Raw genomic sequence first — 23,157 nt, forward strand, 5'->3', positions numbered from 1 at the left:
CGACGTTGGAGCTGTGCGTGGCTGTACAGTCATCTGTGTACAGTGAGTAGAGGAGAGGGCTCAGGACGCAGCCCTGGGGGGCTCCTGTGTTGAGGGTCAGTGGGTCCAACGTTATGTTGCCCATCCTCACCACCTGACGTCGGTCAGACAGAAAGTTGAGTATCCAGCTGCACATGGTCGGGTGCAGGCCGAGGTCCCTCAGCTTTGTGTCCAGTCTGGTTGGTATGATGGTGTTAAAAGCGGAACTGTGATCCACAAAGAGCATCCGTACACATCTCTTCTTCCCCCTCTTGTCCAGGTGGGAGAGTGCAGAATGTACGGCCAAGACAACTTCGTCGTCAGTTGATCGATTTTGACGATAGGCGAATTGCCAGGGATCCAGCGTGGCAGGCAGTACAGAGCAGATGCAGTCTCTCACCAGTCTGTCAAAGCACTTGCTGCCAATCAGTGTGAGAGCGATGGGGCTCTGGAGGCATGCCACCTTAGAGTGTTTTGGAATAGGGACCACAATAGCTCCAGCCATGCAGTCCTCACATCCCCGTTCTCAAACTGAGCCTCCAGCTTGGTCGTGTAGTCCTTCTTGGCCTTCCTGATGGTTCTCAGGAGTGCCGCACGTGTGTCCCCCAGATTCCCAGCTCTGAAGCCGACGTAGCGTGCATGGAGAGAAGCTCGTACCTTGCTGTTAATCCACGGTTTCTCATTTGGGAAAATGTGAACTGATTTCTTTGGAACATGTAATCAATGCAATGCATGTACTGATGAAACATGTGACTGTATCTGCGAACTCGACTTGTTCTCTGCAGAGTTCCTAAACATCTCCCAGTCCGCGTTGTCAAAACAGTCTTGTAGTGAAGTGAGTCCGATTGTTCTGACCATATCCGTATCTCCTTCTTGTAAATGGGCTATCTTTTCAGTCTCTGTCTGTAGGCAGGCGAAAGCTGAATGGCGCTGTGGTCCGATTTTCCAAAGGGGGGGCGGATAAGTGGCTTTTAGGCATCTGGAAAGGTGGTATAGCAGTGGTCTAGCAATGTGACTTATATTACAGTCTTTGGAGCATCTTCATGAAGGAAACCAGCAGTTTGGTCTTGTTGATTGTGAGATGTGATATATGACATAACAATGCTGAACATCTTCTGTTCCATGATCTGGTGTCAACTGTCTGAGGGAGCAGCAGCAGGAAGAGCTGGTGGTAGTTTCACTGGATGACAACTTTATCTACTTATTACAGATAACATCTATTTTCATGGAATAAAGGTTTGGATGATCAGAAGCATGTTGATTGATAGACTAATGTTACTTCCTGTGTGCTTCTTTCCTCCTGCATGCTCTCTGCTGCTCGCCTCCCTCCACCGACGGCTTCACGCCCGCATCCACAGACGTCACACATGTAAAAGGCTGATGGGAAAACCTGCGTTGTGGAGCGTTTGTCTCCGTTCCTCCAGAACCAGGACAACAACTGCTGCAGGAAGCTTCCGAACGTCACTCATGAGTTCTTGACCGTTAAGCTGCTGACTGAGAGAGCTGTTGGATGCTTCCATTGTTGACTCAAGCAACATTTTTTTTAGGGCCCGAGCACTTACAGGACATGGACGTGGCTTAATGGCTCAACAGCGCCCCCTAGAAAACTTCTTGCCTCAACCCCCACAATACCGTTTGATGTACATGCACGAAAATCGGTACACACCTGTATCATGTCGCAACTTAAAGAAAAGTCTTGGCGCCATGGCTGAAACTGCAAGATTAATTAAACTTGTGAACAAGTTTGTCCTTATAAACTATCACATGCAGATCACAGGCCACTTCCTGAGTTTTGTCAGGGGGGTCGACTGACAGCTGTCTCATTGTCTTTAAGGGTTAGTTGGACCATCTGATGACACAAGACCCCCATAAAGGTTGGCCTGGTGACTTCCCGATTTGTAAATGGCCCAGTGTCTTTAGACGCATCTGTTCAAAACCCTCAACAGAGTTCCTGTTTTTAGTTGACCCCTTGACCCTTTGTGTTTTCTAAGGATGTCTGTTTGTTTCTGCATACCACAGATTAGTTGCTCTTTAACTGAAATGTCACATGTGTGTTTTTTTACCCACAATGTCTGTTGCTGTTTCCTCCCATTGTCCATCCACTGTCTACCATTGGCTGTCTTAAAATGGTCATTCCTGTCACCATTTGCTCAATAAAAGCATCATGCTGCAAGAAGATTTTGGGAGAAGAGCTGACGAGTTCTCGAATGAGGGCCAGCGTGCCCTGCACTACTCAGCTTTCCTCCCCAAGCTTCTGCGCAGAAGGCCTTAAAATCATTCTACAGTCTCCGTGTCTTTCCTAAGTTATGAATTTATGTCATGTTGATTTAGGGACTTAACAGAAACCGAACAGGAAGTCGGTCAATTTGAATCAATCGTGTAATTTTGCCGCAATTTATGCCATTTTCACGTGTCGTACTTGAACAAACTCCTCCTAGAAGGATCGTCCGTTCAACATAAAACTCGCTCAGGAGACACAAAAGACGTTACCCATGAAAAGTTATCAAAATCGTGAGTTTTCGTGAAATGGCGTGGCCGTGGCGCCGAGTCAAACTTCAACACTAAACAGGAAGTGATACTAGTGGCTGATTGATCAATATTTGATGGATCCTAGTTTCTGCAATAACCTTTGAATGGTTTGCCATAAAGAGTCGTGGGTGGTGTCATCGTACTTAGTTTTGAGTCCTTGACCACAATTGGCGCAAATTAGCCCCGCCCCTTCTTCTGATTGGTCGATATGTGATCGTTCCTATTTTCTGCAATAACTTTTGAATGGTTTGACATAAAGAGTCGTGGGTGGTGTCATCGTACTTAGTTTTGAGCCCTTGACCCTTATTGGTGAAAATTGCACGCGCGAGGGCCCATTCATCGCTGCTTGCAGCTTTAATTTGTTCTTTTAATTCCTTTAAATCCTTTTCCCATTTTTCTTGGATATAAACTTTTATAAAGGACTGAGATTACTCTGCATTTTTTTACCTTCATAAACTCTTTGAAATACCTCAACAACCTCACTTTCAGTGTCAGTTTTTATCTCTTTCTCATAATAGTCCTTTATTTGCAGGTAGCGATATTGTCTGGAAGCCCCACCCTGTCTGGTGAAAAGAAGCGGACTGCTCACTCCTCAGCTTAAGGAGGAGACCTGAGCTCAATGCAGGGCCCTACCGGGGCTGGTAGCACTGGGTGATGAAAATCAGGGATAAAAAAATATAAAAAACAAAAAACAAAACAATATGTTCACATGTGCGGTTAATGTGCAACAGCACGGAGCCAGGGGGAGAACATCTGCTGTAAAGAGATACGGCGATACCGACAAACCCCAACCTCACACCGATTACATAAGTTCCATGAAAGAACCTTCTGGGGGGGAGATGAAGAGTTTCCTGCCTCTCTCCCTGCGAGCTGATCCCCCTCATCATCCTCACCTCTTCCTCTTCCTATTTAAACCCGTATGCAGCTCTCACCCTCTGCCAGTTTGGGTTTGTGGTCTCCCTGCAGATACCGGTCTCCAGCAGTTCTCCTTGGACTGCTATGCTGGACTGGATCCATGTCCTTGGACCTGTTTTGAGGTCCAGCCCTGATCGCTACGTCTGTCTGAGCTTATATGCCTGTCTTGGGTTCTGGCCCTGGCCCGCTGTTCCTGGATGGATCTGTCTTCTGCCTCACACTAACCGAACTACAGATCCTCCTGGTCTCTGGACTGGTGGCCCGTCCCTGCATGGTCACCATCTCACCTCTCCTGATCCACTCTGATTCCTATTTGGGTCAATAATTATTTAGATGAGGACTCTTTACGCCTGGTCAGCCGTTATTTCAGCCCAGTCTGCTGAAATCCCAGAACAAAATGTTAGTTTGTTCTGCCGTCAGCAGAAACCCGTCTTCCTTCAGGACATGTGTGGTCTGTGCCTGTCTTGGGGGGGGTCCGTGTCCGTCAGAGATGTGCTTTCATAGATGATTTAAAGATGATTATGTATCTCAGTTCTGTCTGGTTCTGTCAGGTTCTGTCTGGACCTGGAGCTGCTTCATGACAGCAGGAACACACATGTATGACGTCGAGGTGTGTGTGGTTCTAACAGAACAGACATGGATCACAGCAGGCTTCACATGAAATGTGACTGAATGATGAAGAGCCATCAGGAGGTTCAGACGATCAACACCTGAAACACCTTCACCTGGACTGACGGTGTCTTCTCTGTTTGAGGAGTCTCAAGTCAGAACCGACCTGAGAGTCTGCAGCTGGTAGTCTGGACTCTCCACCAGATCAGACAGCTGCTCCAAATCTGCAGCTTGCAGCTTGTAGTTGAATCTCAGGTCCAGATGTTTCAGATGGGAGGGTTTGGACTTCACAGCTGAGACCAGAAAAGAACAGCTGATCTCTGACAGACCGCAGCACTGCAAGCTGCACAAAGACACCAGAGAAGAAGAAACCAGAGCAGTAAGATGGTCAGTGTGGATCAGCAGGAGATCAGCCTGATGTCTGCAGGTTAGTGTCAACACAACTTTCACATCACATTCATCTGAACACATAACTAAAACATGTCTGACCTCAGAGTCTCCAGTCTGCAGTCTGGACTCTCCAGGAAACCACACAGATGTTTTACTCCTGAATCCAGCAGCTGGTTCCAGCTCAGGTCTAGATGTTTCAGATGTGAGGGGTTGGACTTCAGAGCTGAGACCAGAGAAGAACAGCTGATCTCTGACAACCAACAGCCCTCCAACCTGAATGAAGAAGAAACAGTTTATGATCTCTATAACCGGGTTGAAATAAATATTTCAGAAAACATGTTTGAATAAATAAGTTCATAGTTAAACAGCTCTGAAGTTGAAATGTTAAGAAGTCCTTGACCAGCAATAATGTTTTGGTATTGTTCACTAAGTGATGTTATTAAGGTTAATGTCACTGAAAATGCTGAAATGCTGAAACAAAAAGTGTGTAAAATGGAAAGGAAGTGGTACTCTTGTAAGTCTGTAGACTCTTATCGTGCATGGAAAAAGTTTAGTCTATGAAAAGTCTCTTTACATAGCTAGAACAGCTTATTACTCATCGTGGATAGGAACTCACTCGTCAATAGAGCTAAATCAACCACGTATGTTAGACCCCATCCTGACTACTCAAAAATGTTTTTTTCTCTTGAGAAAAATCAACCAGAGAGATCACGTCTCTCTGGTGTTGGCCTCACTCCACTGTTCCCCGTAAAACTTGGAATCCAGAGGATCCACATGTAGATCTGGAGGACAGTCTTCTGCTATCAGGAACCGTTACTATGGAAACAACTTCCAGTTTGGTTCAGGAGGCTGACACCACCTCCACCTTTAAAAGTTAGTGTTTAGTAAACCTCTAGTTATATATCGAGTATACTCGATGTATCTCGGCTTCTACTCTGTGCGATGTACAAAATGACTATATCGTGAATATTCGAGTATACATTGTCACGCATTTGCTTTTAGCCGCAGGCATTAAATTACAGGCTTTTCTCACTCTTTCTCGTCTCGTCTCTCCTTCTCAGAGAGATAAAAAAAAGCGCACCTAATTACACACGTCAATCACGTGCGTGCATCATCTTACGCCCACGATCAGCTGCTGGTGTCGGCGCTGCTGTCCAGTCTGCTGGTCAGTTCCACCTAACTTTCCCAAACTCGGCTTGTTTGGGCCGTGAGTTCATCCGCGCGGTTGCTACGCGTGACGGACTCTTTTCAAAACACACTGGTAGCCAGGCACATTAGTGAAACGATCGTTCACTTTGTGAGACAAGCGCCAAATTTTGCACAAAGTAGGTTCTAGGTCTACTTTTTCAAAAAAGCCCGTTAGCCACGCAAAAAAAACAATATGGCTGCCATTTTCCAAAATGGCTGCCACAAAAGCTGTTTTTATATGTTTTTTGACCTGGAATGTGAATGGAAAATCCAATTTTGATTATTCTGACATCAGACTATAATCTTGGGACCCCCCACCCCCTCCCCCATTAGCCATGCAAATAAAACAACTATATGGCTGCCATTTTCCAAAATGGCTGCAGGCAAAAGACCGTTTATATGGTTTTTGACCTGGATTGTGATTATATAATTAGATTTTGATTGTTTTGGCATCAAATTATAGCCCCCCCCTCCTCCCATTTCTGTATCACATTTTTTCTAATCATCACAGTTGCAGGCACACAGCTGTGTGCACTGGAGGCCAAAACGGTAGCACTTGCATCTTCCGCAACATTCCTTTTTGCACTTGCACTTCGTGAGTTGTTCACAGCTCTGGGCAATTGGTGGGAGTGTCATCCAATTCAATTCAATTTTATTTGTATAGCGTCGAATACAACAGATGTTGTCTCTAGACGCTTTCCAGAGACCCAGAACATGACCCCGAGCACTTATTACATAAACAATGGCAGGTAAAAACTCCCCTTTAGGAGGGAAGAAACCTTGAGCAGGACCAGGCTCATAAGGGGGGACCCTGCTGTCGAGGGCCAGACTGGGAGGTTCGGCGACGTCAGCAGCACACAGCAGGCATGTGGAAGCAGCAGAGGGATGCCCAGAGGGGGGGGGGGGGTCACTGAGGTGGTTCGTAAGCTCCTCAGTGGCACCGGGGGTAGATGAGATTCGCCCTGAGTACCTCAAGTCTCTGGATGTCGTAGGGCTGTCTTGGTTGACACGCCTCTGCGACATTGCATGGAGGAAGGGGACAGTACCGCTGGAGTGGCAAACCGGGGTGGTGGTGCCTCTGTTTAAAAAGGGGGACCGGAGAGTGTGTTCCAACTATAGGGGGATCACACTTCTCAGCCTCCCCGGGAAAGTCTACGCCAGGGTACTGGAGAGAAGAATACGGCCGATAGTTGAACCTCGGATTCAGGAGGAACAATGCGGTTTTCGTCCCGGTCTTGGAACACTGGACCAGCTCTATACCCTCCGCAGGGTGCTCGAGGGTTCATGGGAATTTGCCCAACCAGTCTACATGTGTTTTGTGGATCTGGAGAAGGCATTTGACCGTGTCCCTCATGCCATTCTGTGGGGGGTCAGTGAGTATGTAGTCCGGGGCCCTCTATTAAGGGCTGTCCGGTCTCTGTATAATCGGAGCAGGAGTTTGGTTCACATTGCCGGCAGTAAGTCAGACTTGTTCCCAGTGCATGTTGGACTCCGGCAGGGCTGCCCTTTGTCACCGATCCTGTTCATCATTTTTATGGACAGGATTTCTAGGCGCAGCCAGGGGCCGGAGGGGATCCGGTTTGGGAACCACAGGATTTCATCTCTGCTTTTTGCGGATGGTGTTGTCTTGTTGGCTTCATCAGACCGGGACCTTCAGCATGTGCTGGGGCGGTTTGAGGCCGAGTGCGACGCGGCAGGGATGAGAATCAGCACCTCCAAAACCGAGGCCATGGTTCTCCACCGGGAAATGGTGGCATGCTTTCTCCGGTCGGGTGGAGAAGTCCTGCCTCAGGTGGAGGAGTTCAAGTATCTCGGGGTCTTGTTCACGAGTGAGGGAAAGATGGAGCATGAGATTGACAGACGGATCGGTGCAGCGTCCGCAGTTATGCGGTCCATGTACCGGACCGTCGTGGTGAAGAAGGAGCTGAGTCGAAAGGAGAAGCTCTCGATTTACCGGTCAATCTACGCACCTACCCTCACCTATGGTCATGAACTTTGGGTAGTGACCGAAAGGACGAGATCACGGATACAAGCGGCCGAGATGAGTTTCCTCCGCAGGGTGGCTGGACGCTCCCTTAGAGATAGGGTGAGGAGTTTGGTCACCCGGGAGGAGCTCGGAGTCGAGCCGCTGCTCCTTCACATTGAGAGGAGTCAGCTGAGGTGGCTTGGGCATCTGTACCGGATCCTCCTGGACGCCTCCCTAGGGAGGTGTTCCAGGCATGTCCCTCCTCCCCAGGGAGGTGTTCCAGGCATGTCCCTCCGGGAGGAGACCCCGGGGAAGACCCAGGACACGCTGGAGAGACTATGTCTCTCGGCTGGCCTGGGAACATCTCGGACTCCCCTCGGAAGAGCTGGAGGAAGTGTCTGGGGTGAGGGAAGTCTGGGCATCTCTGTTGAGACTGGGAACCGGGAACGGATAAGCGGCGGACGACGGATAAAATATGTTCAGCAATTCAAGTTCTACACGGACAACCTTGTTTTAGCTTTCATAAGACAGCCATCTTGAAAAACGGCCGCCATCTTGGATTTTCAGGTGGCTAACGGGCTTTTCTGCATAAGTAGGTACTCGGCAATGTTCATGCAAAATTTGGTGCTTGTCTCACAAAGTGAACGATTCTCCTAAAAACCTGACTTAATTTCCCTCACTATGGGACGGTTTAGTAAAGACAGGAGGGGATGTTTTCTCCTCGCACAACACGCTGATGCAGCTCCAACTATCCATTCAGCGCGCACACGCGTCAGCGTGCGGCCGAGCCTTTCTCTTCCAGAGCTGAGAAACGTCACCTAGTGTTGCTTAAATGTGGCCACATGAAATCAATCACTATCATCGAAACAAAGTCAAACAAGACTATATGACGTCATATTTCTAAAAGTAAGTGAAAGTGATGCAAAGTAAAGAAGGAGAGGATGAAACATTGCAGTCCCTACACCTACAATTAGTCTTAATATAAAGTTGCTCTAAGGGGCCCCTCCTGCTCGAGAGCAGGTCATCCTGGTAAAACCGGGACCAAAACATGTTCCCCATGCAGATGTTCTTCAGACGGGGGGTCAGAGAGATGCAGCGTGCACTTTCTGTTTTCAAATGACACTTTTTATGTTTGTGCCACTCACTGCTTAGTAACTGTTTAATAAATACCGTTTGGGTAGATTTGACTTATTCCCCCTTTTTGCATGAAAGTTTAAAATTAGCATATTAATGCAGTATGAACAAAAATGTTTTAATATAGACATATAGAATCATCATACTGGTGTAATTGTATGCATCAAAGTGTTAATTCAAGGCTAAAGCAAAATATCGATATATATTGTGTATCGTGACATGGCCTAAAAATATCGAGATATTAATAAAAGACCATATCGCCCAGCCCTAAGTTAGTGTTTAGTGAACTTCTAGTTAGTGTTCAGTAAACCTCTAGTTAGTGGTTAGTAAAGCCTCTAGTTAGTGTTCAGTAAACCTCTAGTTAGTGTTTAGTAAAGCCTCTAGTTAGTGTTTAGTAAACCTATAGTCAGCGTTTAGTAAACCTATCGTTGGTGTTTAGTAAACCTCTAGTTAATGTTCAGTAAACCTCTAGTTAGTGTTCAGTAAAGCCTCTAGTTAGTGTTAAGTAAAGCCTCTAGTTAGTGTTTAGTAAACCTCTAGTTAGTGTTCAGTAAACCTCTAGTTAGTGTTCAGTAAACCTATAGTTAGTGTTAAGTAAAGCCTCTAGTTAGTGTTCAGTAAACCTCTAGTTAGTGTTTAGTAAACCTCTAGTTAGTGTTTAGTAAACCTCTAGTTAGTGTTCAGTAAACCTATAGTTAGTGTTAAGTAAAGCCTCTAGTTAGTGTTCAGTAAACCTATAGTTAGTGTTCAGTAAACCTCTAGTTAGTGTTCAGTAAACCTCTAGTTAGTGGTTAGTAAAGCCTCTAGTTAGTGTTCAGTAAACCTCTAGTTAGTGTTTAGTAAAGCCTCTAGTTAGTGTTTAGTAAACCTATAGTCAGCGTTTAGTAAACCTATCGTTGGTGTTTAGTAAACCTCTAGTTAATGTTCAGTAAACCTCTAGTTAGTGTTCAGTAAAGCCTCTAGTTAGTGTTAAGTAAAGCCTCTAGTTAGTGTTTAGTAAACCTCTAGTTAGTGTTCAGTAAACCTCTAGTTAGTGTTCAGTAAACCTATAGTTAGTGTTAAGTAAAGCCTCTAGTTAGTGTTCAGTAAACCTCTAGTTAGTGTTTAGTAAACCTCTAGTTAGTGTTTAGTAAACCTCTAGTTAGTGTTCAGTAAACCTATAGTTAGTGTTAAGTAAAGCCTCTAGTTAGTGTTCAGTAAACCTATAGTTAGTGTTCAGTAAACCTCTAGTTAGTGTTCAGTAAACCTCTAGTTAGTGTTTAGTAAACCTCTAGTTAGTGTTCAGTAAACCTATAGTTGGCGTTTAGTTAACCTCTAGTTAGTGTTCATTAAACTTAATGTACGTGGATGATCTGGTTATTTTCAGTCCATATAGTGCTGGCCTCCAGCAGCTGCTGAGGACATGTTCTCGGTACGGGTCTGAATATGATATTAAATTTAACACAAACAAGAGTAATGTGATGATTGTCCGTAGCCGGGGAGATAGAAAGTTAGCTTTTCCTGACTTCTTTCTGGCAGACTCTGCTCTCACCGAGTGTGACAAGGTGAAATACCTTGGTCATTGTATGACTAATGATCTTTCTGATGACAGAGATATTTATAGACAGAGTCGAAGGATGTGCGCCCAAGCTAATATGCTGCTGCGCAAATTCAGCATGTGCTCGGTGGATGTTAAAATTTCTTTGTTTAAAACAAATTGTACATCCCTTTACACTGGCCACTTTGGGTGTCGCTACAAGAAAAGCAGAATGCAGAGGCTAAACTGTGTCTTATAACGAGTGTATGAGGCTGATTCTTAAAGTCCCAAGGAGCTGTAGTGCCAGTCATCTGTTTGTTAGTGTTGGAGTACCAACCTGTGCTGCTGTGCTACGAAATTTGATTTATACATTTATTTATAGAGTATCTAACTCTTTAAATAGCATTATTACCTGCTTAATGAATCCTGCACTCAGCTCAGTCAGGTTCACATCTCTGTTGTGGAACCACTGCCGTCCATGTCTCTACACTTGCGCCTGACACTGTTTTCTTTTTGTGTCACTGTTGTTTTTAAGTCTTCTGTATTGTGGTTTTTGTTGTCTTTTATATCGTAGGTTGTTGTATTTTATATCGTGTATGTTATATGTATACATTTTTTATGGTAGCCTACTATGGACCTCTTCTCGAGATGTGTCTCTAATAAAGTGTGAATTGAATTGAATTGAATAAACCTCTAGTTAGTGTTCAGTAAACCTCTAGTTAGTGTTTAGTAAACCTCTAGTTAGTGTTCAGTAAACCTCTAGTTAGTGTTCAGTAAACCTCTAGTTAGTGTTTAGTGAACCTGTTTAGTAAAGCCTCTAGTTAGTGGTTACTAAACCTCTAGTTAATGTTTTGTAAACCCCTAGTTAGTGTAACTCTAGTGTGTTAGGGCTGGTACTTGTACATCCTGTTGTAGTTGCCAAACGTACCCATAATCTCTGTGTTCCAGTCAGTGAGATTGTCTGGCAACAAACCCAAAATACACAGAGTTTTCTTCAGGTGATAAAGGTTCGCTGACAATGATATTTAGTCATAATTTTCGTTGACGAAAGCAACTTTAACCTTACCTCTCTAATAAGCTCATAAAATTTAGAAGCTCCATATTTTTTATGTCCAGTTACATGGAATAAATCCTGAATGCTAGGTTCTTCCCCTGAATGGCTTTAATGCAGTGCCTAATCTGTAAAAGTTTCCAAAAATCCTCCTGGCTAAGGTTATATTCTCACTTAATTTCCTCAAATGAACAACATCTGTTGTATAAGACGCTATACAAATAGAATTGAATTGAATGATTCATTTGTCTTGTAACATAAGAAATGAAATGATGAGGATTTGGAGTAAAGAACTGTGGTGCACCTGTTTAGAATTCAATTAAATCTTCCTGTGTGAAGACGAGGTGACCCGGTCCCCTCTTCAGGGAATTAAAGGCTGATTTATGGTTCCGCGTTACACCAACGCAGAGCCTACGGCCTAGGGAACGCGTCAATTTAACGCAGAACCGTAATTCAGGCTATAAGATCCCTGGGAGTTGTTTACACCGTGTCATAAATGCATGCAAGCGTCCGACTATCGCGTCAAACTGCGTGACATCGGACGCTCTCTGTCCACACTGAAACCGTTAAGCCCCCGGCCAGTTAGGACAGTCCAATACAAAAAAAATAAAGCAATGGAATTGATTTTGTCACTGACACTCACTCGCATGGGACACGGTTTAATAGTTTACACCAGTGGTCTTCAACCCTGGTCCTCGAGGGCCGGTGTCCCTGCAGGTTTTAGATGTTTCCCTGCTTCATTGCACCATGATACAAGTGGCTGTGTCATCAACAGAACTATCCAGACTTTGATGACAAGCTGGTAACGAGGATTAATTAGAATCAGGTGTGTTAAAGCAGAGAAACATCTAAAACATGCAGGACACCGGCCGTCGAGGACCAGGATTGGTGACCCCTGGTTTACACAGCCGCTGCTCTTCTGCCAGAGCGAGGCTTTGTGCCCTCCCCTGCTACACGTCATTCAGGCAGCCAATCAGCACAGAGCCTCATTATCATAGCCCCGCCCCCTCAGAATCCCTCATAGAGAAGGAGGTTAGAAGCGGTAAAAATAGAGACATGGCCCAGAGGCTGAATTTCTGATTTATGTCGAAAAAACAAGCTTTTGATTGTTTTTAAGACATTCAAGGCCTGTTTAAAATATACATTAAATGCCATTATAGGTCTCCTTTAAACTTCAACTCCAACTTTTACACTTTAAACATCATCACACATATCTTCCAGGAGAGAAGGGAGAAAAAAACTTCTGGACATGTTTAATTAAATTAATTATTCTATATTGACCTCTAAAGTGAACTGGTTGCAGCAGAAAGAGTCAGTGTTACAGAGTCACTAGAAAGAAGAAGTTTCCAGGTGTGTTCAGGAATTATCTCCTGCAGCCGTCTGTATGACGGAGAACCTGAAGACGTCTCTGACTGAACACACTCCTTAGTTTCATCTGTGTTTGCGGAGGATCTGTTTGGACAGACTTTTCAAAGCATCTACGATGTTTTAAATCTGTGAACTGACCTCAGAGTCTCCAGTCTGCAGTCTGGACTCTCCAGAAAACCCCACAGATGTTTCACTCCTGAATCCTGCAGCTTGTTCAGACTCAGGTCCAGATGTTCCAGATGTGAGGGGTTGGACTTCAGAGCTGAGACCAGAGAAGAACAGCTGGTCGCTGACATCCTGCAGCTCTGCAATCTGAACAAAAAGTAAGTTCTTCAAATATCAACTTTGTCATCAGGTTCATGTGGGTCATCACTGATATCTGGACTTTATACAACAGGTTTTAAATTCTATTATATCCATGATGTTGGTTCCTGGTTGTTCCTCTGACATGTTCACCTTCACCTTCACAGAACAGAACAGAACAGAACAGAACAGAATGGAATGGAATAGAATAGAATAGAATTTGATATTAAATATTGTGCATGTAATAATAATAATAATAATACATTTTATTTATATAGCGCTTTTCAGGGCACTCAAAGACGCTTGTCCCAGAGTCCCGGGGGGTTCATTGTTCTGAGTGAGAGAGTGGGGGTTCCCTCCTTGGTGTCTAGACCAACAGCCTTACAGTAGCTGGTAGAAGCTGTTGTAGAAGCTCTGTAGATGCTGATGCTCAGGTTGTAGCCCCCCCACTGGAACAGACCATGGAGGGTGGCGTCGGTTCCTGAGGGCGCTCTGTGCTGGTTGTCAGTCTGCACGCCTTCCAGTCATCTTCAGGATTCTTTCTGTTTTCTGTCAGAAGCCTTTTTGTATGTGTTCATGTTTTGTTCAAATAAAGGACTTTGCTGCCCTCTGTCACCTTTGGGTCTCCTGCTTTTGGGTTCTGTAATCTCACCTCATGACAAAACCTGCAGTTGTTTTAAAACTAGTTCAGATTCAGGAAACTGCAGACTACAAACACAAGAAAGTACAAAGTACTTATCAAACATGTTCTCTGACCTGATGTACTGGGACTTCAGACCCGTGGCACTCACTTCAGTTGCCATGAAGAGTCTGGAGAAGCTGGTCCTCCGACAGCTCAACTCTGTGCTGCCAGACCCCGTTGACCTCTTCAGTTTGCCTACCGCTCCAACAGATCAGTGGACGATGTGGTGGCATTGGCAGTTCACTCAATTCTGCAACACCTGGATTCTCATGACACCGATGCACGGCTTCTGTTCCTGGATTACAGCTCAGCCTTCAATACAATCAGGCCGCTGAAGCGACCACAAAGCTGGCAGACCTGGAAGTACCCACTCCCACCCGGAACTGGATCCTGGACTTTCTCACAGACAGGCCACACGTGGGGAGGATGGGAGAGAAGGTCTGCTGAGCTCACAGTGAGCACAGGAACCCCGCAGGGCTGCTGCCTCAGCCCACAACTCTTCTTCCTCTACACATATGACTGAACCTCCAACCAGGACAATAACATCACCATAAGGATGCGGACGACACCACTATCCTTGGCCTGATTACAGGGAAGGACGAGTCATTGCACAGGAACCTGTCACGGTTTGTTACTTCCTGTTTTATTTTGAAGCCTGTGTCCTTGTGTTTAAGTTCTGGTTTGACCTTCCTGTTTCCCTTCCACCCTGATCATCTGCACCTGTGTCTCGTTAACCCTTCTGCATATCTAGGCTGTATCCAAATTCGCATACTGTACAACTAGTATACACTGATTTGGCCAAAATGTAGTATGTAGTATGCTGTATGTGAACAGAAGGAAATCTGCAGTATGCGAAAAATACCCGGATGTTTTACTGATTTGGAAAAAAATCCGCAGCATGCATCAGACCAGTCTACCTCGCCTACTATATCCCAGAATGCAATGCGCCCTTGGCCGGGCAGCACTTTTTTTTTTTTCAAAGCTTTATTAAGAAAACACCAGTGCGTGATTGTATGTCTGTGTCGGTGAGAATGCGGTATGGAAGGGTCCTGCCATGGAGGATTTGAGCCTCCATTGGCAGGACATCAAAAACTTAATAATTTATCAATATTATATTATACAAAGATGGTTATTATTATTATTATTATTAGTATTATTATTATTATTATGTATAGTATATTATATTATTATTAGTATAGGTATCGGATAGGTGAATGGATGAATGAATGGGATGCCTGGGTCTGGGGCCCTCCGTTGTCGGGCCTGCGAGGGTGTCGCCTTGTTGGGGGGTTCCCTCTCTCCGGGCCTGTCTCCGGTCCCCCCCGCTGCCTCTACGGCGGGGCGCCCGTCTGGTCTTGGAGGGCCACTTTCGTGGGGGACGGGTGCGCCTGCCCGCGTCGGCGGCCGGGGCGGCTCTGTCTCTCCGGGCTGGCTGGCCCCCTGCCGGGTGGGGGTCGTTGGCCTGAAGGGTGAGGGCCTCCTGGCCGCGTGTCCGGCCCGGACCGGGTGGCCGCGGGATCCCTGGCTGCTTCTTTCCGCGCCGTGGGGGCCCCGCCCGCGGGCCCCCTCGGCCGCCGCCGGGTGGGGGGGGGGGGGGCCTCGCAGGCGGTGGGTTGCCTGTTGCCTTTAGTCACATGCATACACACACACACACACACACACACACACACACACACACGCATGATCATATACATACACACACACACACATAGACATACACACTGGCTTGTTCACCTGCATGCTGGCTCTCCAGTTTTTGGGTTTAGGTAGCGGTAGCGATAGCTTAGCTCAGACTGCGATCAGATCTCAAGATTTAGGTCGATTGCTGTTCATGTTTTGGTTGGCTCCGTGCCGGTTTCGTGCTTTGTTTGTGGTTTTTTGTTGCAGATTTCCAGTGCTTGACGTGTGTCTCCGTGTGTTCCTGCTTCCTGGATTGGCAGTGGTATCAATCAATAATATGTGTGCAGACAAGGTAAAAAAAACAAAAACTGTTAGATTTCATCTATCACTGTAAACCAACATTTATCTTCCTAAATGATTTATTTCAGCCAGCGGTGATTTTCCACAGAGCTGCAGGTTTCTCCCCAGGACGGCTCTTCTGATCCCCAAAACATCGGATCAAATTTCTTAACAGGCGTTATTTGGATAAACTGAGCCCAGGTTGGGGATCTTAACGGTTACTTTTAGGCCTGAAAAAATATTAAAACTCAATAAAATGGCATATTTACAGCGCTACAGCTGAAATTAAAACAGCTTCTAGTCTGCTTTTAAATCTCAGCTTTCGCTGTCGTTTTGGTGCAAAATGCATTCTGGGATATACTGTAGCATACTGCTGTGTGAACGGTCTGCTGGAGCAGAGTACTGAATCGTTCATTTAGTAGGCAGTATACAGTGCATACTTTGCAGTATGTAGCATAGAGTGCGGTAGTATCCGAATTCGGATACAGCCCTAGTCTTGTCTTTCCCCTGCTCCCTGTTGGTCCGTACTGTTTCCTCCCTCTGTGTTTTTCCCGAGCCCGGTTTTGTAGTTTTGATCCTTGTGTGAAGCTCTAGTTTTTTTGTATCCAGCAAAGCAGCGCTTTTTGTTAGTTTAAAATAAATCATAATTTTTTTGGAACTCCTGCCTCCTGCTCTCTCCTACATCTGGGTCCGAACAACAACCGTTTCCTAACAGAACGGACCAGCCAGCATGGACCCAGCCGGAGAAAGTTTGGATCTGTGGGAGTACTTCTACTAACAGTTACATCTTTGGGGGATGATAAGTGGATAAATGTGGAAACATCTCCAGTGGACTGACCTCAGAGTCTCCAGTCTACAGTTTGGACTCTCCAGTCCACCAGACAGAAGCTTCACTCCTGAATCCTGCAGCTCCTGGTTCCAACTCAGGTCCAGTTCTGTCAGATGGGAGGGGTTGGACTTCAGAGATGACGCAACAACTTCACAGTGAGTCTCTGAGAGTTCACAATCAACAAATCTGTGATGAGAGAAAATATGATGTCAGTTGTAATAAAGTCTGATTTAAAGCCAGACTGACCCTCCCCCCAGGAGTTACAGGACGTTGCAGGATATCACAGAACCAGAGTTACTAGAATTAAAATCACGTACCAAGTACACACGTGTCCACACGTGTCCACACGTGTCCACATGAAACTATTGTAGGTTTACAGCTCTGAGCCGTTTAAACTTGTAAACTTCTTCAATAATCTCAATGAAAATGTTTCTTCGTATGAGTTCTCTGTAAAACTGGCCTTAAAGCAGCACAACGTAACTTTCAGCTTTTCTGAGTTTGGCGGCATCTTGTGGACAAAATCGGTAGTGTTTTACCAGAAAGAACACTACGTTTCCCATGAGCACCAGCGCGTACTGCCGGAAAACTCATGTCCCGTCCATGGATCTATTATAAAACGTCGCGTACATTTGTTTTGATGAGAGAAGACAGGACGCTTTTCTGTTTCACCAAGTGAACAGAAGGAACGCAAAAAAAAGATGTTAAACTGCTGGAAAGGAACTGGAATTTACCGGGATACCTTAAACAAGGAAGCCAGGGAGCAGTATATGGAGAAAATAATGATTATTAACGGTCTGGATCCATATGAAATCCCTAAGAGATCCCTGAATCGCCATGTGTTTCAATAAATTTGTATAATAGTACAACATACAGGACATGTTTTGTATCCCTCTTACTTCTCTTTTCTTTTTTTTTGACTGCTATATTATGTTGAAGAGGCGTGAGCAATATTTTTGTTTTCCTCGTGAGATTATTTTTTTCCTCTGCAGCTACAAATAGAGTTAATATTTTTTCCTCAACAAACTAGTTTTATCTGAAGATTGGGGTTAATTGCTCCGCAGAGAGCTGGCCAGCAACTGCGTTTAGCTGGAGAAGTGGGGAATAAAACCCGTGTTTTGATCCGACGCCCATCTGTGTGAGTGTTTGTGGTTTAAGGCTGTTTATGGTTCTGCGTTAAATCGACGCAGAGCCTACGGCGTAGGGTACGCGGCGACACGCACCGTACGTTGCGCGTCGCCACGTACCCTACGCCGTGGGTCTGCGTCGATTTAACGCAGAACCATAAATCATGCTTTACTGTGTGTTTGGTCGTTACAGCCGCGATCCAAAGCGAGCCGACGGCTCTTTCACTCTTTTACTTTGTTATATCAGATACTTGGCCTGCGTGGTTCTGCCTCCGAGCAGGAAACCGTTGAAAAGTTAAACCATTAGGGTCTTTTCCCCACGTCTGTTGTGTGGAGCTGCTGCAGCCATAACACAGCAACAGGTTCTGCGGAGCTGCGCTCCACGCCCCGCCCATTTTCGTCTCGACTGCGAATCGGGAAGGAGGGGGAAGTGACGTATGCCGCAAAGCAGTCAAAGTCGTAACGATTTGTAGTTTTTTAGTGTGGCAGGGTTCCTACCATGCTCCTCAAAGTTACATAGTGCCAGTGAAGGTGATACAGACCCCTCAGACCATGACAGAGGTGTCATTAAACCTGTTGGAAGTTGATGTACCATCACAATGACTCTGGAAATATGATATTAAGGTGGAAAAGTTACGTAGTGTTGCTTTAAGTTCACATCACCAAAACTCCCCTGTGGTTCTGATGTTTCATCTTTCTCCGTTACATATGTTAGGATTTCATGAAATTGTTAAGAGTTCAAAGAATTTCTAACACTGGTGGGCTTTTTCTTTATATGCAAAGTAACCTCGCATTCAGCAGGACATGGAGTCGCCCCCTGGTGTTACGGTAGACTAGTTTAGATGTAGGGGTTAAATACAATACACATACCATTGTCTCTCCTACCTCTGTGGTTTCAGACAAATGTACCTCCGGCCGGAAAAACATTGTGCTTGACATTAAAAGCTTGTATTAACTTTGATCCTATTCCACTAGTTTTCTTATGGTTTGCCAGACAAACGGACACTAGATCTTACAATTGGTGACCCCGACGTGATCTGGCTGTTCCTGACAGTGGAATCCTGGGCCCTCATTTATCAACAGTGCGTAGAAAAGGTCCTAAATTCTGTCGTAGGAGTGACATTTAGAATGTGTGTAAGTACAAAAAAATCCGGATTTATCAAACGTGCGGACGCTGGTCGTACGCACATCCGTGATGATAAATCCCACCTGTTCTAAACTGCCGTGCTCGTGCACGGTTACCGTCATTTGCATTCAGAAACGCCTCCATTTGACCATATATGGCAGCAACAACAGCTCCCGCTTGGAGGTTTTCAAACTTTATTGAACAAAATTCTGTAGAGTTTACAACAAAAGGCAAATGAAACAAAATAATCAATTATCTACAAATATTCAACATTTGGGGGGGTTGAGAGCAAAAAAAAAAAAAAAAGATACATTTACTGACAAGCTATGGGAAGTGTATTAATAAAAATGAAGAAACAAAGACATCGTTTCAGATAAGCTTTTGGCAATATCGTTTTTTTCACAGTGTTTCTCAATCCTGCTCCTCGTGGGCCCCTGTCCTGCATCATGTTTTAGATGTTTCCCTGCACCAACACACCTGATTCTAATTAAAGGTCCTAATTAGCTGGTCATCAAGGTCTGCACAGCTCTGTGGATGACACAGGTACTTTTATCACGGTGTGCTGAAGCAGGGTAGCATCTAAAACATGCAGGACAGGGGCCCACGAGGAGCAGGATTGAGAAACACTGGTTTAAGAGATGCTAAGTACAGTTTACATTCATTTTTCAGTTGTACAATGGAGGGTTTGCTGTTATTCCATTTGCATTTATGTATGTGATATTTGGCTTGTAAAATAATTATGTTGACCATGTTTGATATATTTCTTGGAAGATTATCCATATAAATTAAGATTTGGTTGGAGTCAAAAGCTCCTGCTTGGAGGTACAAACACCAATAAAGCTGTTCTGCAGAATAAATGAGTGTTGCATTCCTCCAGGTCACTGGGCAACGACGGGCAACAGAGACATAGTTGCATCGCAGATTATTTGTGCATTGATTGAATGAAATCCATTCATGTCCACGTAACTAAATTCATTGTGTGATGGTGCTTTTATTGCGATTTGGGTGCAATATAGCTCCAATTATGTTTGGGAATCCGGCGATGGCGTGAAATCCTCGTTTAATTTGGGATTGTTGATGATGTGTGTATGGAAACTGGGTGTAAATTAGGGCCAGAGAAATTATTGCATACAACACTGCCGGCATGATTCTGCTGCGAAATGCCGCATGTCTCCAATCTCTCTCTGAAATGTTCCGGTGGACAAACATCCCAGGGTGGACAGGAGCTGGATGTGACTGGGATGGAGTTGTAAATCACAGCATAGATCCATCAGAATGTTTTTGGGGAAGCGGTACCTGCTGAGAAGCCGCTCCGTGCTCTCACTGAACAGATCAGCGCGCTCTTTGAAAACGCGCTCTCTGTGGAGCGCGTTTTTGCGGAGCGCACAGTCTCTAAATCCTCCAACAGTGCAAGATAAGCCATGGTACTTGTATTTTCTTTTCAGGTCGTCCTGCCAAAGCTGTCTTTTATAGCTTGTCACACCAATTATTCAAAATGTCTGAATTACTTATGGAGAATTTTTATTAATTGGAGGAAACGGGGAACATGTGCACATGTTCCCCGTTCAGTCACAGCGATCTCAAACTTCACATGTAAAGTTTGAGACTCTTTTAATGGGTTCTATTTGTAGTTTCACTGTTCTACCACTAGGTTTTGTGCGTACGCATGGTCGGAGCTGTGCGTATATTTACACGTGTTTCTGCGCACAAATACATGTTGATAAATACCATACTTTGCGTGGGAATGCTCGTACGCACGCTTTACGCACAGATATGTGCGTACGCACGGTTGATAAATGAGGCCCCTGGAGAGGAGCCCTGGAGAATTTCATGCAGACAACCAAAACTGACTTGTCAAAATAAAGGTAAGCAGAAACTGCTGATGAGTAAGAAATTCTGTAGATTGCGTTTATCAAATTAATATTGGTTGTCTGATTGAATTTTTCTCAAGCTCATAAAGATTAAAAATAGATTTTGAGACTTTTATCGTACTGTCAAAATTTTACATAGACAGGTTTGACTTTTGATGTGTCATGCACAATGTTTAACATTTTGTTTTAACACGCGGGTTCGAGTCCCTCAGGTGAGATTCCTGTAAACGCTGTATTTTTCTGTTTTAGTCAGTTGAAAGTCAGGGACTTTCCGGGTCAGGGACCCCCTTAGTTAGAGATTTTAAATTGCCCGAGAAACTTAAAGGGGACCTATTATGAAAAACATGTTTTTTCTTGTTTTAACATATATAAAGTGGTTTCCCCTCACTCTGCCAACACAGAAAACATGAAATCCCATGAAATTCTACAGGGTCTGTACACCCCGCCCGGCTGAATCTTCCAGTGTCATGTGATTTCTACGAGCCGTTCAGAATCTGCTCCAGTCGTGAGTCACGACGGGAGCAGATTTCCATAGGTCGGCCTCCTCTACTGAAACCACGCCCACAACTAGCTCCGCCGGCTGGAGCTCCGCCATTGTTTAGAAGCGGTGGCTGTTTGAACAATGAGGGGACAGTAAAAATGAGGTTTTGCATCGACACTTACCCTCATAAAAGGATCAGTGCACACCCGGCAACTGCACACGAGTCAGCGGTAAGTGACGTTATTTTTTTATGTTATTTATATTTGTCTACAAGTATGATCTTTGCATGGGCTAAGTATTTAGCTTAGCTCCGGAGCACCAGAGGCAACACATCGGGGCCCCTCAACAGACCGGACCGGACCGGTGAGGAGCCCCGGCGGCTCCAGTGTTACCTAACAGAGTGTTAGGTAACAGCAGAGCTCTATTAGTACCGTAATACATTTTTCTTCTGTTTATGGTTTCAGATCTTCCAAGCAATGCACCTGAAGCTGTTCAACGACACCTTCAGAAGACGCACGGTCCTTCCTTGAGCCAGCAATAGTGCATACATGTTATTTATATACAACTTGTGTTTTATTTTTTTAACAATAAAGTTGCCATTTGTGAAAATTCAGTGTTGTGATTTCTTTACAGTTAACATGATTCATTTGTCTTGTAACCAGTGTTGGGGTAGTTACTCAAAAAAAGTAATCCATTACATATTACTAGTTAAAAAAGTAATCCCTTACACTACTTAGTTACTGGTTGCTGAAAGTAACTAGTTACATTACTAGTTACATTACTTTTGGATTACTCCGCAATATCACCTGAGCTGCACCATAACTCGATTGCCAATGAACAACATATACAGGACTGTCTCAGAAAATTAGAATATTGGGATTTTCTGTAATGCAATTACAAAAATTTCATACATTCTGGATCCATTACAAATCAACTGAAATATTGCAAGCCTTTTATTTTAATATTGCTGATCATGGTTTACAGCTTAAGAAAACTCAAATAACCTATCTCAAAAAATTTGAATATTCTGGGAATCTTAATCTTAAAATGTAAGCCATAATCAGCAATATTAAAATAATAAAAGGCTTGCAATATTTCAGTTGATTTGTAATGAATCCAAACTGTATGACATTTTTTTTTTTTTTTTTAATTGCATAACAGAAAATAAAGAACTTTATCACAATATTCAAATTTTCTGAGACAGTCCTGTAGTTGGAACCTTATTACTGCAGTGCCCAGATCAGCAACAGAAGTCCTGTAAAATCCCGTAAGATCACGTTAAAGGCTGATTTATGGTTCTGCGTTACACCAACGCAGAACATACGGCGAGGGTACGCGGCGACTCGCACCGTACGATGTGCGTCGCCGCGTACCCTACGCCGTAGGCTGTGCGTCGATTTAAGGCGGAACAATAAATCAGCCTTAAGTCAGACAAGTGTTGCGCAACGCGTGAAGACACATGAAAGGCAAGTTTGATTTTCTTTTCTGTTCTCCCGTTCTACATGTAGCTGAAAAGCTTAAAGGGGACCTATTATGAAAAACACGTTTTTTCTTGTTTTAACATATATAAAGTGGTCTCCCCTCACCCTGCCAGCACAGGGAAGATAAAATCCCATGGAATTCTGCAGGGTGTGCTCCCCCTGCCTGACTGAGTCTTCCAGTGTCACGTGATTTTTTTAGCCATTCTGAAGCTGGGCCTAGGGTGACGTCACCCTAGCCGCTCATTTCCATAGGTCGGCCCCCGCTGCTGAAACCACGCCCACAACCAGCTCTCTACTTTTAAGATATAAAAGGATCAGTACCAACAGCACGGACCCGGCAACTGCACACGAGTCAGCGGTAAGAACGTTGTTTTTTTATGTTATTTATATTTGTCTACAAGTATGATCTTTGCATGGGCTAAGTATTTAGCTTAGCTCGGAGCTCCGGGGCCGCTCACGGACCGGACCGGTGATGAGCCCCGACGGGTACCGTAATATATTTTTCTTCTGTTCATTTCAGATCTTCCAAGCAAAAGGCTGATTTATGGTTCCGCGTTACACCAACGCAGAGCCTACGGCGTAGGCTCCGTGGCGGGGTGCCTGGAGCGGAGAAGGAG

At 44.7% G+C, this 23,157-nt stretch overlaps 1 protein-coding gene across 5 annotated transcripts in view; it reads right to left on the minus strand.

Moving 5' to 3' along the window:
- LOC133463659 (NACHT, LRR and PYD domains-containing protein 12-like) overlaps positions 1–23,157 on the minus strand; it is a 64,746-nt gene that overhangs the window by 17,031 nt on the left and 24,558 nt on the right. For 2 of the 5 annotated variants that reach the window (XM_061745324.1, XM_061745322.1), the window contains exons 6-8: positions 16,467–16,643; positions 12,823–12,996; positions 4,561–4,734 (exon numbers count right to left, since the gene is read on the minus strand). In XM_061745324.1, coding sequence (XP_061601308.1) covers positions 4,561–4,734; positions 12,823–12,996; positions 16,467–16,643 — 525 coding nt within the window. Of the gene's footprint in view, positions 1–4,237; positions 4,415–4,560; positions 4,735–12,822; positions 12,997–16,466; positions 16,644–23,157 lie in introns of all 5 variants that reach the window. The other 3 variants (XM_061745320.1, XM_061745321.1, XM_061745323.1) reach the window with 3 other exon arrangements.

Source organism: Cololabis saira, chromosome 17, assembly GCF_033807715.1.
Source record: "Cololabis saira isolate AMF1-May2022 chromosome 17, fColSai1.1, whole genome shotgun sequence".
NCBI lineage: Eukaryota > Metazoa > Chordata > Actinopteri > Beloniformes > Belonidae > Cololabis > Cololabis saira.